Source organism: Camelus bactrianus, chromosome 19, assembly GCF_048773025.1.
Source record: "Camelus bactrianus isolate YW-2024 breed Bactrian camel chromosome 19, ASM4877302v1, whole genome shotgun sequence".
Lineage (NCBI taxonomy): Eukaryota > Metazoa > Chordata > Mammalia > Artiodactyla > Camelidae > Camelus > Camelus bactrianus.
In genome coordinates, this window is record NC_133557.1 from 32,198,198 (window position 1) to 32,212,927 (window position 14,730).

The 14,730-nt window shown below is 59.7% G+C and overlaps 1 protein-coding gene across 6 annotated transcripts in view; it reads left to right on the top strand.

Moving 5' to 3' along the window:
• Positions 1-3,035: 3,035 nt before the first annotated feature.
• Positions 3,036-14,730, top strand: part of NTSR1 (neurotensin receptor 1) — a 43,396-nt gene continuing 31,701 nt past the window's right edge. For all 6 annotated transcript variants that reach the window (XR_012500714.1, XR_012500713.1, XR_012500716.1 and 3 more), the window contains exon 1: positions 3,036-4,288. Coding sequence is in view for 1 of the 6 variants with exons in the window: in XM_010954352.2 (XP_010952654.1) it covers positions 3,566-4,288 (723 nt within the window). In the remaining 5 variants the exon portion in view is untranslated. The remainder of the gene's footprint in view (positions 4,289-14,730) is intronic.

Below are 14,730 nucleotides of genomic sequence, written 5' to 3' on the forward strand. Positions count from 1 at the left end.
ATGCTGTGAGTGGGAAAAGCCATGGCTAAGCTCTACAAACTATGCATATTACGTGTCCCTAATGACTCTAAATAAACGTACACTTCTCCCCACCCACCTGTAGCCTCATAGGAAAAAAACAGTAATAATAGTAACACTAAAATATTTGTTTTGCTGCTAAGTTGCTAAGTTTGGGCTTCTTTGTTACACAGCAATAGGTAAATAGATAATCGATACAGGTATTGCTGTGAACTTATTTATTTTTTAATTTGGGAAGAAGCCTTCTTCTTCTCTAGCAAGAGTGGCCTGACGGTGGTATGGGGACCACAGGAAAGAGAGGGACCATGTCCTAAGGACACATCTCCAAGAGGGGAGGGACCCCATGACATGTGACTCCAAGGACTGAATTCTTGTAGCCAGGAAAGCAAAGCCCTTTTCACAGCCGCTGCCTCTCCTCCTGGCCAACCGTTCTCCTGAGATGATTAAAGGCCCCTAGTCCTCCCACAGCTCTAGGCCTGAGGGTGCAGCCCAGAGGGGTCTGTCCTGGGCTCCTCAGCGACACCCTCATGCATTTGGAAGCTTGTTGGAAAAAGACAAAGGCCGTTGCACATTCCTGTCTCACTGTCCACTAGTTCAGCAAAGGTCCACGGAGCACCAACTCCCTACTAGGCAGCCTTGCAGGGGCTTGGGAGTTGTTAGCAAGTGAAGCAAAGCAGGACCCCTGCTGCCCTCACCGTGGCAGTGGACATCCGGGCATCATCCTTCCTCTGGTGTCTCAGCGATCTTCGTCCGGGGCCCAGGAGATCACCCTGGTCAGCAGCCAGGACCCCATCCCGCCTGCATCACAGGGAGTCCCCGGAAGCCGGAGCCACCCAGGTGCCTGCCATCATCTCAGCCGTCACACCTGCTTCCCCCAGAAACGCAGGCCCCTCGTTGACGGATCTCAGCCCTTGGCCTGCAGGGACGGGCCAGCTCCCCGCCGACATGCGGCATTTGGAGTGGCGGGAGCGGGGCAGCAGGCCCCCAGGCTCTCGGGCCGGCCTGGGGCAGCTCCCGCGCAGGGCCCGGCCAAGGGTGCGGTCCTTTCCCTGGTGGACACAGCCGGACAAGCTCGGCCTCTCTCCAGCGCCTCACCGGAGCTTTCCTTAAAGGGTCCCAGCTGTTTGGGAAGCACCCGTGTCTCGGGAAATCAGAAGAGAAAGGGGCAAACATCTCGGAGCTGGAAGGTTCCGGCTGCCGCGTCGCCCGGGCTCCTCTGTGCACAGAGGGGTTCGAAGCCACCGGGGGCCCTGGACGAGGGCCTGCTGCCCACTTTGTAAAGTAAGGCCTTCTGAGTGACACTTCCTCTGTGGTTTTAAGCAAATGCCTTGTCATAATATTTGCACTAAGTTGCCTTTTATGATTTTTTAAAGCTAGACTGTCTCAAAAAGAAATCTTTGAAAAGAAGGCCAGCTTAGTGGAAAGGTCAAGGGGCTGGAAACCAAACAGCAGGCTTAAAGCGCCCCGGGGGGGGGCACGTTTCCGCTGGCAGCGACCTAAGCGGCTTCTGCGGCTGGTCGGCAAAGAGGCCCCGGGGGACGCTGGCTGCTGCCTCCCCCTGCTGCTCCACGCGGAGGCGAGCACATGGCACGGTCCATGGTGGGACCCGCCGTTCCTGTGGGTGCAGGGATGAGCCCCTGAGGGGCCAACACAGTCCAGCGCCATCATCACTTCTTCTGAGACCTGGACACTCAGGTCCCAGTCCCAAGACCTGTTCACTGAACTGGTGGGCTTGTCTTCCAGAGAGCAAAACTGGGCTAATTTGGTGGATTTAAAGCAACTTTTGTTGCCCTGGGCTCTTGACCCCCCCACCCTCTGAAGTCCCCGCACAACCCACTCCACAGCCTTCACCGCCCAAGTCCTCACTGAGGGCCTGCGGCTGTGGCACTGACAGCGTCCGGAGCAGCCTGGCCCCCGGGAGCATCCATTCTACCTCTGTTCCCATTTTACAGACGATTCAATCAAGTACAGAGAAGCTAAAACACTCTCCCAGATATTAGCAGCAGGTTCAAACCACGCGTGTCGCTCTGGGCCTGCGTGCTGGCTTCCAGCAAAGGGACGTTGGTGTTTCCTTTGAAAGCTAAATTTTTAAGCACATACGTTCTCTGCAAGACTCCATGCGTGGTGAGGACGTGAGGTCTGGGGAGCAGGCAAGCCCAGAGCCAGCCGGGAACAGAAGAGATTAAGAAGGACTGAGCCTGAACTTCTCCCCCTGGATGGGGCCGGGGTCTGGGCAGGGCTCCTCACTCCCCACAGCAGGCTCCAGCTTCTGATGTCCCAGTATACCCCTGCAGCCAGCCAGGTCCACGGCAGGGACAGGCACAGACCCTGGGGCTGTGACCCCAGGGCCATCCCTCCCACACCCTGAGAACTGGGCTCTGCGGGTGATGTCTGATGACCACGTCCAGGAGGTGATGAGGGAGCCGGAGCATACCACACGTGCCCACAGTGGCACGAGCCACCGCCGGATGCCAGGCACAGGACCCAGCCTGCAGGGGGTTGGGCACTGCTTTGTTCTCTGCTTTCTGCTCTCCTTATCCCCCCTCCCCCCACACTCAGTTGTGCTTCCAGCAGCCTGTGGGCGCCCCAGGAACGAGAGGCGACCCAGCCATCCCCGCGGGAAGCCTCCTCTTTGGGCCCTGCCCTCCATAACCTCCTGTCCCCCACCAGAGGGGACCTGGGGGCAGCTCGCCTTGAAGGAGTGGGTAAGAAGTTGAGAAGACCAGGGAAAGGAGGCTGTGCTGCCTGAGGGCACCTGGAAAGGGCCAATATTCTCCACGCACCCCGCTGGATTTCCAGTTCCCCGGGGGCGCCCACCCCAGCCCGGATTGCTCCCCTCCCCTCCCCACCCCAACCCGGGAGCGAGCGCACGAGGGCGACCGGCCAGCCCTGCTCTCTCGCGGGGCGGGGACAGCGGCTGGGGCCGCCTCCCGTCCCCTCCACCGCCCCCCACGGCTGGGCGCGCCCGCCCGCCGCCGCCGCCGCCGCCGGCTCAGTGGAGGCGCGGAGCCCGGGAGGGCGCGGGCGCGGCGGGCGGTGTGCGGGGCGGGTGTGCGCCGAGAGCGCGGGGAGGAGTGAGCGCGCCGGGCACCGGGCGTGCGCTCCGCGCGGCGCCGCAGGCTCGCCCCGCACAGCCGAGCCGGCGGTCGCTCTCCGGGGGAGACGGCGCTGTCGCCCCGGAGCCCGAGGAACCGCGGGGTCTGGTGTTCGGAGGCAGCCCGGCGAGCGCGCCGCCCGGAGCCGCGAGTCCGGAGGAGGAGCGGAGCCCGGAGCCCTGAGCCCGGAGCCCGGAGCCCGGAGGAGCCCGGAGGGACCCGGCATCCCCGGAGAGCGCGAGCCCCAAGCGCTGCAGGTGTCACGGTCCGCGTCGGGCGCTTCCTGGCTGGACGGCGTGCCCACCGCCCTCTCACGCCCTCCCCGCGGGCTCCCTCTACGCTGCCCCTGCCTGAGACGCGCCCACCCTCGCCCGGGGTTCCAGCCGCGGAGGCGCCAGACGGAGCCTCGGATCCCTGGGAGCGAGGCACCCCGCCCGCCCGGCGCATCCACCATGCGCCTCAACAGCTCGGCGCCGGGCCCCCGGGTCGCACAGGGCAGCGACCCCTTCTCGCTGCTGCCGCTGCCGTCGTCGGAGCTGGAGGGGGCGCTCCTGACCTCGGGCTTCGGCAACAGCTCCGGCAACGTGTCGGAGCCCGTCCAAGCAGCGCCCAGCAGCGACCTGGATGTGAACACGGACATTTACTCCAAGGTGCTGGTGACCGCCGTGTACCTGGCGCTCTTCGTGGTGGGCACAGCGGGCAACTCTGTGACGGCGTTCACGCTGGCGCGGAAGAGGTCCCTGCAGAACCTGCAGAGCACGGTGCACTACCACCTGGGCAGCCTGGCGCTCTCCGACCTGCTCATCCTCCTGCTGGCCATGCCCGTCGAGCTGTACAACTTCATCTGGGTGCACCACCCCTGGGCCTTCGGCGACTCCGTGTGCCGCGGCTACTACTTCCTGCGTGACGCCTGCACCCACGCCACGGCCCTCAACGTGGCCAGCCTGAGTGTGGAGCGCTACCTGGCCCTCTGCCACCCCTTCAAGGCCAAGACCCTCATGTCCCGCAGCCGCACCAAGAAGTTCATCAGTGCCATCTGGCTGGCCTCCGGCCTGCTGGCCGTGCCCATGCTTTTCACCATGGGCCAGCAGAACCGCAGCACCGACGGCCAGCACCCCGGCGGCCTAGTGTGCACGCCCATCGTGGGCACCGCCACCATCAAGGTCGTCATCCAGGTGAGCAGCCTCTTCAGCGGCGCGGGGCCGGGATGGGGGCGGGAGTGTGAGGGCACCAGGCTGGAGTCTGGCTTGGGGGCGAGGGTTGAGGGCACACCCTGGGAGGCCTCGGTGCTTCTCTTCCCCTCCCCCCAGAAGTAGTTTCTGGTCTGTATACACCCTGAGTGGGGGAAGTTGGGAAAATGTCACAAAGGAATTTTACTCCTGGGAAGCTGAAAGGGGCCGGGGGCAAGGGAGGAGGGGCGAGGGGCTTGAGAACAGCCTGAGTCCCACTTCTTCCCTCCTTCTGCTTCAGGGTTGCCAGGTCTCAGCTCCCCCCACCCCCGTCTCATCCCTTTCTGCCATCAGAGGGGACTGGAACCCAGATCACTGACTTCTCCAGGGGTGGGTGGGGGTCCGTGGACGGGCCTCAGGTGTGTCCACTCCCTGAGCTGGAAGGTAAATATGTGTGCTGGCGCCAGCCTCTTTCTGAAGAGAGTCCCTTCCATCAGCATCTCAGAAGGCACGTGGTCCCCCGAGGCCGGGTCCCTGTCCTCTGCAGCAGGACTGTCCCCAGGCCGCTCCCCAGAGCCTCCTGGCTGCCTGCCCCAGCCTACACATGGGAAGTGGAGCTCGACCTGAAGCTGTCTCCGGTCGGGTCCTATACTGAGTTTAGACTCCATTTTCCCGTCTGTGAACTGTGGTCATCAGAGCTCCAACCTCAGAAGGTAGAAATTCAAGAGAGAATGTTTGGGAAGGGCCCTCTGGGTTCCCCGCTTGCAGAAGCCCTCAAGGTGCTCTTACTGGTGATGGCGGTGACAACATTGTTCCTGCTGGGAGATTCTGAGGTATTTGGGCGTGGTGGCAGGCAGTGGACCTGTGTGAGGTGAACGACCCTGGAGCCGGGTGACCAGTGGCTCTCCGAGGGTCTGGTGGGAACCCAGCTGGGAGCCCTCCCTGGGAATCGGCTTGGCCGAGGCAGCCTGGCAGGGTAGGGGGCTTCTGGTCCTGGAGAGAAAGAAGTCTTATCAGGCAGGGCCCTGAAGTGGGAGGAGGGTGTCCGCCGAAGCTAGTCCTGGCAGAGATACCACTTTGAATGGCATCGTGGCTGAGGGTGTGGGCAGAGGTGGAGGCGAAGGGGCTTCCTCCATCCCGGGGTGGGAGAGGGAAGGAGCGTCTGGGCGGGACCTCCACACCCCTGCGTGGTAGGGGCGGGATGTGCCAGAGCAGCTGGCTGTCCCCGCTGGCTGTCCTTTCGTACCCCAGCCGCCAGCAGCCTCCCAGCGCAGAATTTGTGCCGCTGCCTCGGAAGCCCAAGTCTGACAGTGGTGCTGGGAAAGGGGGGGCTGGTGAGCCGGGGTGGGCAGGCCAGGGTGGGCGGCGCTGTCGCCTGCACGACCACCCTGGGCTGCAGCTGACCCTGCACAGGCCACTACCAGTGTAGACCGAGCGGGCAGAATTAGGCTCCAGGCCTCCCTTGCCTGCGCTGGAAACTCGTGCCTACAGGTGTCCCCGCGTGGAGTGGTCCCGGAAGCCGCACGCGGCAGGGAGCTGGAGGCCGTGCCTCTGTGCTGACGCCTTCCCTGCGCTGGAGGCGGAGGCAAACAGGGCGTGTGCAGTAAACAGTGGGGATTACCTTCTTGCTTCCTTTGAGGGCTTGATGGGCTGTGCCCAGGTTGGGGGCCAGCAACCACGACACCCGCCTTCAAAGGAGTGACATGGCAGGTCTGGGTCAGTGGCTCGGGGCCGGGGCACTCACTGCCCACCCAGGAGATGCCCCCGTGGGCTCAGCCAGGAGCAGCCGGGGTTGGGGTCAAGGACAACAGTGGCCGCAGAGGGGCACGACCCCTCCACAGCACCCTCGGCCTCGACCCCGTGGCCACCCCGCTGGTGCCGCAGACTCAGGCACCACCGTGACGTGGTCTGAGTCTTCTTGGTCAGAGGCTGTGACACCGGTACGGTCCAGGGCGCATCCTGGTCATTTGTCCACTTGGCAAACGTCTTTTGAGCACGCGCTGCAGAAGGTCGGCTTCTGCGCCCGCGGCTAGGGCCGCCTGAGCGTTTGCTGAGTGCTTGCTGGCTTCCGGGCGCCCTCGGAGAGCAGAGGTGCCATTTTTCTTTGAAGGTCATGGCACGTGCTTGGGAGAGACGCTTGGGAGAGACGGATAGGCTGATTATGAGAGACGCTCTTTGCTCTGTGAACCGGCTGCTCCGTGTGCCTGCAAGAACATTCCTTTTGGGCCAGCTGGGCCCTGGCCTTGCTGCCCCCCTCCCTTCTGCACCGCCATCCGCCATCCCAGGAGAGGGTTCCCAGGGGATTTTTCCTTCCCTACCCGGGCTTCTGGGCCACTTGGCAGACCTGGGTCCACTTCCACTGTTTTTAAACAGTGACATCTGTCCAGAGAGGGGCTGGGTGCCTGTATCTGTGTGTCTCCCTCTCGTGGACCATGTGTGGGAGGGTAGAGATGTTGGCCAATCAAAATGGCTGTCACTCAGGAGACGCTCGTGTCCATGGTCACATGGACCCCAGGCAGCGTCCTGGACGCCCAGGCCATTAAAGTCTGACGTGCTTCCACGGAGGCAGAGGCAGCTGAGACCTGTCTCCGCAAAGTGCAAGAAAATTGGTTCCGATAAAATCAGGACATGGATCATTTCCCCAGAGTTTCTGTCCCTTGTCACCAACCAAGCCCGGTGACCTCCTCCGCCCATCCGTCCACCGCCCACTCCCCATTCGCTGTTCCTCTTTTCCTTCCCGAGCCGGCTCAGCCTCAGTGATGCTGACACTCAGGGCTGAAGTTTAAGTCACAGGGTCCCCACAAGAGTGCTGTTACGTCGGGGAGACGTGGCAGACCCTGGAGCAGACACCCCCAGGGCTTGTGCCACCATGTGGCTCCTGCTGTATGCACCGAGGACCTGCACCCCTGCCCACCAGGTCGTAAGGCGGAGACAGGGCGGGGCTGTTCTGTATTAACAGGGATTAAAGAGCCACAGCTGAGCGCAGGCGTGGTTTCCCAGCAGACCCCGGGCCGGAAAGGAGAACCACTGTGAGGACGTGGTCGAGACCGTGGCCGGGTTCAGCCCAAGGGTTACGTGGTGACGCTGTACCGACGCCCAGTGGGACGCCCTGATGTGGGCACCCGTGCTGTGGTTCCGTGGGAGAACGTCCTGTCTGAGGACGGAGTCCGTCCCGAGGGTCCTCGGGCGGTGAGTAGGGAAGGGACCCCTGCGAGCGGCCATCCCAGGTGACGCCCATGGGCTCGGGGACGCAGCCGTCACCTGAGTCTAGAGCCTCCGCTGCGGGAAGAGGAGGACTTCGGCCACGAGCTTTGGTGCCAGCACAGGACGCTCGCCTTCGGGCACCAGAAGGGCGGGGGCCTGTGAGGGGAGCGGGGCCAACCTGCTCGCAGTGCTGGGGCCCTCGTCCCCTCCTCCCGAGAAGCACGGCCAGACTTCCCACCTGGTTTCCTAGTGGTTTGTGTTTCGAGGGAGGAAGGAATCGCAAGCCTTTCTTTTTCTCCATTATGATAAGACAGATACAAAATGTACCACTTCCACCGTCTTGATGGACCACCACCCCAGCCGTCTCCAGAACGCTCCTGTCGTTCCCACTGAACACCAGCTGCCCCTCCCCCCAGCCTCGGCTTTCTGTCCCATCTTTCCGTCTTTCCGTCTGACTGGCTGTCAAGCCTTCCTTGGTCGGGGGGACGCGGTGCTCACGAGTGAATGCTCTCCGCCTGGAGAAAGAAGCCAGCCCCCGAAGGCCTCCAACCGTGCGACTGCAGTGACCAGGTGTTCTGGGAAAGGAGCGTGACGGGAACAGGGGACCAGCGGCGGCCGGGCGGGAGGGTGGGGTGGGCGGTGGGTGATGGATGCTCTGCGTCTTGGCCGTGGGCTGGTTGCACGACTGAGCGTTTACCAGGACTCCCGGAACTTAGACCGAGGGTGATTTCAGGGAGTGTGAACTGTGTCTTCCTGAGTCTCAGCCGCAAAGGAGCAGGAGCCTGTGAGGCTGTGGGGTGCCAGGTCCTCCCCCTGGGGGGCTCCGGGCAGGAAGGGACCAGGCGGGCCCTGGGGATGTTCCTGGGGAGCACAAAGGCCCTGGGCAGCCCCTGAACGCCCCTCCCTGCCCCCCGACCGCTCCCACCTTGCCGCCGCCGCCGCCGCCGCCGCCGGGAACCAGGCAGGTGCTCAGCAGCCAGGAGGCAGAGGGGGGAGGGCCTGAGCCCGCACCTGGGGGGGGGGACAGTGCTGCTGAGCTCACAGCTGTGGGGACCGCCTGGCCCCCGAGACCCCTGCTTTAGCCCGGCAACACCCTGGCATTTGACCTACCAACTGCTGTCCCTGGTAAAGGCACAGCCCCTGAGAGGAACCCACCAGGGTCCTCAGGTCTGAAGAGGAAACCAAGGCCCAGAGAGCGTGGGGACACCCGAGCCAGCCCGCACCCGCCTGTCTGTCCAGTCTGTCTGTCTGTCGCTGCTCCAGCAAGGGGCTGGGATGGAGCCGCCCACCTGCCCTGAGCCCTGCCCCCTTCGGAGACTTCTCCTGTGGGGGCCACCTTGTGCCCCCAGGGCCAGTGCTGGAGAGGAAAGGGAGGCCTGGGAGCTGGGCAGAGACGGGCAGTCAGTCTGGAGTTTCCTGACGGTGGCAGCCCCAGGACCCCAAATCAAATCCCAGCCTCACCACTGGCCAGCTATGGGGCCCGGGCAAGTGATGTGACCTTCTGTGACCCAGTTTCCTCCCCTGCCAGGTGGAGGTAACAGTTCCTCTGTGGTCCACTGGCCAGGAGCCTGGAAGCTCTCAGTTACCCACACAGATCAACGGCGATTCAAGGAGAGATGGGCCCTGATCTGTTGTTTTAGGGTAACAAGAGCTGGCGCCTCCCAAGAGGGCCCCCTCCAGAGCCAGGAGCCGTTCCTGCCGCCCACGGCCCTGCCCGCTCCGGGGGTCCGCGCGACCGCGGTGGGGCCCTGTGGGAACCCCCGAGCCCGGCGCTGTTCCCACGCCTGTGGGGACAGGGGCCGCCCACAGCTGGGCAGCATCTGTCCAGCTCCTCTGAGGAACGTTTGCTGCCCAGAGGCAAGGTCTCCCCAGCACCGCGTGTGTGACGAACCCTCTTCCAGTGTGATGACGCCCCTCCTTTCCGCCCTCCTCGCTGCCCGAGCACCACGTGCCAGGTGCAGTGGCACAGCAGGACGGGGCTGGCAAAGGCTTCCACCCCATGAAGCACACATCCCAGCAGAGAAGTCCGACAATCAGCAAAACAAACACGTGCAACACACGCATGGCCTGTGGTGACAAGGGCGACAGACGGAGTCCATGGGAGGGGGCGGGGACGCAGTCTCCGGCAGGTCCCTGAGGGTCTCTCAGAGGCAGTTAAGAGTCAGGTGTGCCAGGTCTGGGGGAAGAAGATTCCAGGAGAGGGGTGGCCGGGGGAACTCGACACACGGGGCAGAGCGAGCGTGGCCGGGTGAGCACCGGGCGTGCGAGGAGTAACAGGAGGGCCTCAGAGAATACGCAGCATCTCTTCCTGGAGGAAAATGGGCACCGTGGGAGGCTTACTTTGAAGGGGTCCTGCCTGCCTTGTTGAGAGTGCATTGCGGGGGGCAGGTTGGGGAGGGTGGCTGGAGAGGTGCCATCGTGCTCCAGGTGCGCGATCGAGGTGACCCAGACTTGTGCTTATGGGGACGGTGGAAAGATGACTGGAGACTAGATACACACTTTTCTTTTTCCTTAGGTTTATTTTTAAGTTTCCATCCAGTAAAAGTCACTCTCCTTTTGTTTATATCCATGAGCTTTGACAAATCCGCAGTCCTGTAACCACCACCTCCAAAGACACAGCCCCGTCCTGTCGCCCGGTGGAGACGGTGCGCACCCCCCATCCCCCGCCCCGGCCCCTAGCAGCCGTGCTCTGCTCCCCGCACCACCGCCAGCCCTGGGCCTGACTCAGGGCCACGTAAGAGGGCCCTGGCGTCCTTCGCTTACGTAATGCCTTGAGGCTCATCCGTGCTGTGGCCCGGGCCAGCAGCGTGCTCCTTTTCTGCGTGGAGTAGGAGTCCGTTGCACCGATGGCCCGCCATGTGTTTATCCGTTCACTGGCTGAAGGACACTTGGGTTGTTTCCAGTTTAGAGCGATTACGAATAAAGCAGCTGCCAGTGTTCACGCGCGGGACTGCGCGTGAGCGCACGCTTCCGTTCCTCTCGCGTGACCACTTAGGAGTTGGATCGCTGGGTCGTCCTGGAGTGTATTTAACTCGGGGGGAAATTCCAAAGTGGGTGTGCCCTTTTGACGGCCCGCCAGCAACGCGGAAGGGCCTGTTCTCTGCCTCCGGGCCAGCGCCGGGGCTTCAGTTCCTGGTCAGGTTTTTTGTTTTCATTTATCCGTCCTGGTGGGTGTGCAGTGGCATCTCGTTGTGGTTTGAGTTTGCATTTCCTGGATGGCTCACGACATGAAGCGTCTTTTCAGGCGCTTACTTGACACCTGTGTATCTTCTTCGGCAAAGCTGCCTGTTCCAGAGGTTTGCGTGTTTTTTACATTGGGTTGTTTTCATACTGTTGACTTTGGGGAGTTTTTATATTCTGCACACAAACCCTTTGCCGGATAGGTGATCAGCAAGTGTCTTCTCCCCTCGATGGCTTTCCTTTGCATTTTCCTAACACTGCGTGTCACAGAGCAAAAGTGGGAACTTTGATGAAATCCGGCTCATCAAAAAAAGTAGTGGGCCATGCTTTTGAGTTGTGCCTAACCCCAGGGCACAGGGATGTTTTCCTCTCTTCTGCTCTAGAATCGTTATAGTTCTGTGCTGTATACTCAGGCTCACGATCTGTTTTGAGTCACTTTTTGATGGGGTATGAGATACGGGCACTTTCTCTGCGTAAACACGTCCAAAGGGTCAAAGCCACTTGTGGAAAGATGGTCTTTTCTCCTTTGAAGTTTGTTTGCATCTTAATCAGAAGCCACCTGACCGTGTGTGCGGGGCTGCATCCAGACTCTCACCGGCCCCCTTTGCCCCCGTGCCTCTGCCGTCCCCAGTCCCCGCTGCCTTGATTTCTGTAGATTTGTAGGAAGTCTTCCAAGTACCATGAGTCCTTCGATTTTGTCCTTCTTTTCCAAAATCGTTTTGGCCACTCTAGGTCCTCCGCTTTCTGTGTGGATTTTGGAAATAGGTTTCCAGTATCGACAGAAGAGCCTGCGTGGGTTTTGATTGGGATTGTGTTCATCTGTAGATCAACGCGGGGAGACCAAGGTGGCGTCTCAACACCGAGCCTTCCAACCCGCGCGGACACCGCGTCTCTCCGTTTACGCAGGTCTCTGGTTTCTCCCATCCGTAATTGTCTTCTGTGTGCAGACCCTACACCACGTGTTTTGATACATCTGTATCTAAGCATTCGTATTTGGGGAGTTACTGTGCATGCACTTCGAAAATTCTTTTCTGTTCCCAGTTTCTCATGGCAGCTTGTCTATCCCTGATCGATGTTTAGTTACTGACCTGGTAGCTTACAACCGTGACACACACACTTACTAACTCTAGAATTTCCTTTGTGGGTTCTCTGGGATTTTTTTACGTAGACAGTGATGTTGTCTGTGAATAGAGGAAGTTTTATTTCATCCCTTCCACGCTGCATACCTTTAATTTCCTTTTACTGTCTTATTGTATTTTTTAAAAAATGTAAATCAGCTGTATTTCAACTTTAAAAATAGTTGATTTACAATGTTGTGTTAGTTTTTGTTGTCCAGCGTAGTGATTCAGCTATATACGTGGATATTCCTCTTCATGTTCTTTTTCATCATAGGCTGTTGCAAGACACTGAATAGGGCTCCCTGTGCTGTACAGTAGGTCCCTGTTGTTTATCTATTTTACGTATAATAGTGTCTGCAAATCTCAAACTCCCAAGTCATCCCTCCCCACCCCCTTCCCCCCGGTAACCATAAGTTTGTTTTCTATGTCTGTGAGTCTGTTCCTGTTTTGTAAATAAGTTCATTTGTATCATTTCTGAGAGTCCACATATAAGAAATATCATATGATATTTGGCTTTCTCTGACTTCACTTAGTATGATCATCTCTAGGTCCATCCATGTTACTGCGAATGGCATTATTTCAGTCTTTTTCATGGCTGAGTAGTATTCCATCGTATAAATATACGCCACAGCTTCTTTACCCAGCCATCTGTTGATGGGCCCTCAGGTTGCTGCCGTGCCTTGGCCGTTGTAAACAGCGCTGCTGTGAGCACTGAGGTGCAGGTGTCTTTTTGAATTAGAGTTTTCATCTTTTCCGGATGTACGCCCAGGAGTGGGGCTGCTGGATCACACGGTAACTCTAGTTTTAGTTTTTTAGGGACCCTCCATACCGCTCTCCGTAGCGGCTGCCTCAGTGGACATGCCCACCAGCGCTCACACACCTGCCGCTTCTCTTGCTCGCTGCCCACCTGGAGGCCGGCTTCCCGTGTCTTTTTTTCTTATCGGTGGGTCTCATCCCAGCTCTCTGCCTCCCTAGTGCTTTTTCACTTACACCGGACCCTGTGGACGACACACTGAAGAGACTGGATACTCTTACCCCCCCTTTGAAGGGTGTCAGCTCTTACTTTAGCAGGCCGCTCAGTTGCAGACTGACAACCTTTTGCGGGGGGGTAAGTATGTTTTCCTTTATTTTTAGTGGAGGTCCTGCGGGTTGAACCCAGGACCTTGTGCAGGCTGGGTGCACACTCCACCGCTGAGCTGTGCCCTCCCCGCAAGACAGATCATCTCAAACCTGTGCAGGCCCGGCTTTCGCGCCCCAGCCCTCCTACCCTAGGAGGACCCGCGTCTGGGCTGAGCCTCCTGTGGGGCTTTTGTCCGTTAGCGTTTGGTCTTAGTGAGGGCGGGCCTAGGCTCAGCCTCCCTCTAGGGTGCGGCCCTCATGCCTCAGGTGCGGGCTCGCTGGCGCCTGGGCGGGTGCTCAGAGTGTCGCGGAGGCCCCTCCTCCCCGCTCCAGCTCTGCCAGAGTGCCAGCTGCCCTCCCACAAGCCCGTCAAGGGTCCGGTCTGCGCGCACGGCCCAGGCGGCCCAGGGAGGGCCCCTCGCCGGCGTCTGAGGCCCCACCAGGCGGGCGCCCCTCCCCAGCGCCTTGTTCTGCAGCTGGAAGCCCCTCCTGCAGCTCCAGGCTCTGACTTCTGCCTCTTTAGCTGGAACAGCCACGCTCCACCCAGACCCCAGCTCCTAATGTCACGATCAGGATGGTGTCCCCAAGAAGAAAGCTGGGTGGCAGTGGGGCTCAGCTCGCGACTTCCTGTCTCTCAGAGACGGCAGTCGCCCTGTGGCTTGTCCAGTGTCTGAAAACAATGGCCTGATAAATTGTGCCCAGTTCTATGGTTGTTTATGACAAGAGAGCTAGTCCAGGACCCCAAGTGGAAGTCAGCAGTGGATTTTAAACACTGCCTACTTTCAAAAATATCTGAAGCAGCTTATGACGAAGGACTTGGTTCAAAGGGATTATTAAAACAATGTTGCAAAAGAATACATAAAAACAAACACAGCTATCCTAGAAACAAAGTTGAAGACAGCCGCCGTGTTTGAGTAAATCTCGTGCCAGCGCTTAGGGAAAATGTGCCATGTTATTTGGACTTAAACATTTTTAGCTTACTGTCTGCTACAAGGTGGGTCTATCGTAAACTTCAATAGCTCTCCCCTGACATATTTAAAGGTTAAGAGCATTCTTCAGCCAGTTCTGTGCTCTTGTAACTCAAAAGCAGTTCTGTTAAAACACAAAACAAAACAAATTCACTCCACTTCCAACCTCCTGAAGTTCGGAGAGTCTTGGGGTTATCTGGGAATATTTAAACTGTAAACCTTTTTCACACTCTTGCACACAGAAAGTCCTGTTTAGGGATTATTAAGTTGTAACTGCCCAGCTCGGGCTGCAGGGCGTGTTGTCTGGAGTGTAATGTCCCAGTTGCTGGGCAGGACCACAGACCTCCAGCTCCCGAGGGTCAGGAGGGAGGGACAGTGCATCTGGGCCGTATCACTTGGGAGCCCCGCACGTTGAGCCGTCCAGGACATGCTGGTCTGGGGCCAAAGACTCGCTCATCTGTGAACCGGTCAGCGTCGGGCCCTGTGCCCGACAGGATGTGCACCGTCGGAAGCGCCTGTCAAGGGCCACTATTTATGGCCCAGGGATGAGGCAGAAGCCGTTGCATCTGTGCCGACCCCGTCTCCTGATCTGGGCCCATGAGCGGCTCCCGTCACTACCGGTCCCTCCCAGGAACCCCTAAAAGGAAGATGCACAAGTTGGGGCAGAAGTCCTTCCTTCCCAGGGACCCTCTTGGACATACAGTCCAGAGACAGCTCCCCCCAAGACTGTCCGCAGTGCGGGAAGCCCCGTCACACCACCCCTTCGCTTTCCCCACCCCAGTGATGGGCGGGGGGAGGCAGGGCCAAGGCTCAGCAAAGCACTCTCTCCGGTGGCCTCCGTGTCTGCCCATCTCCCCAT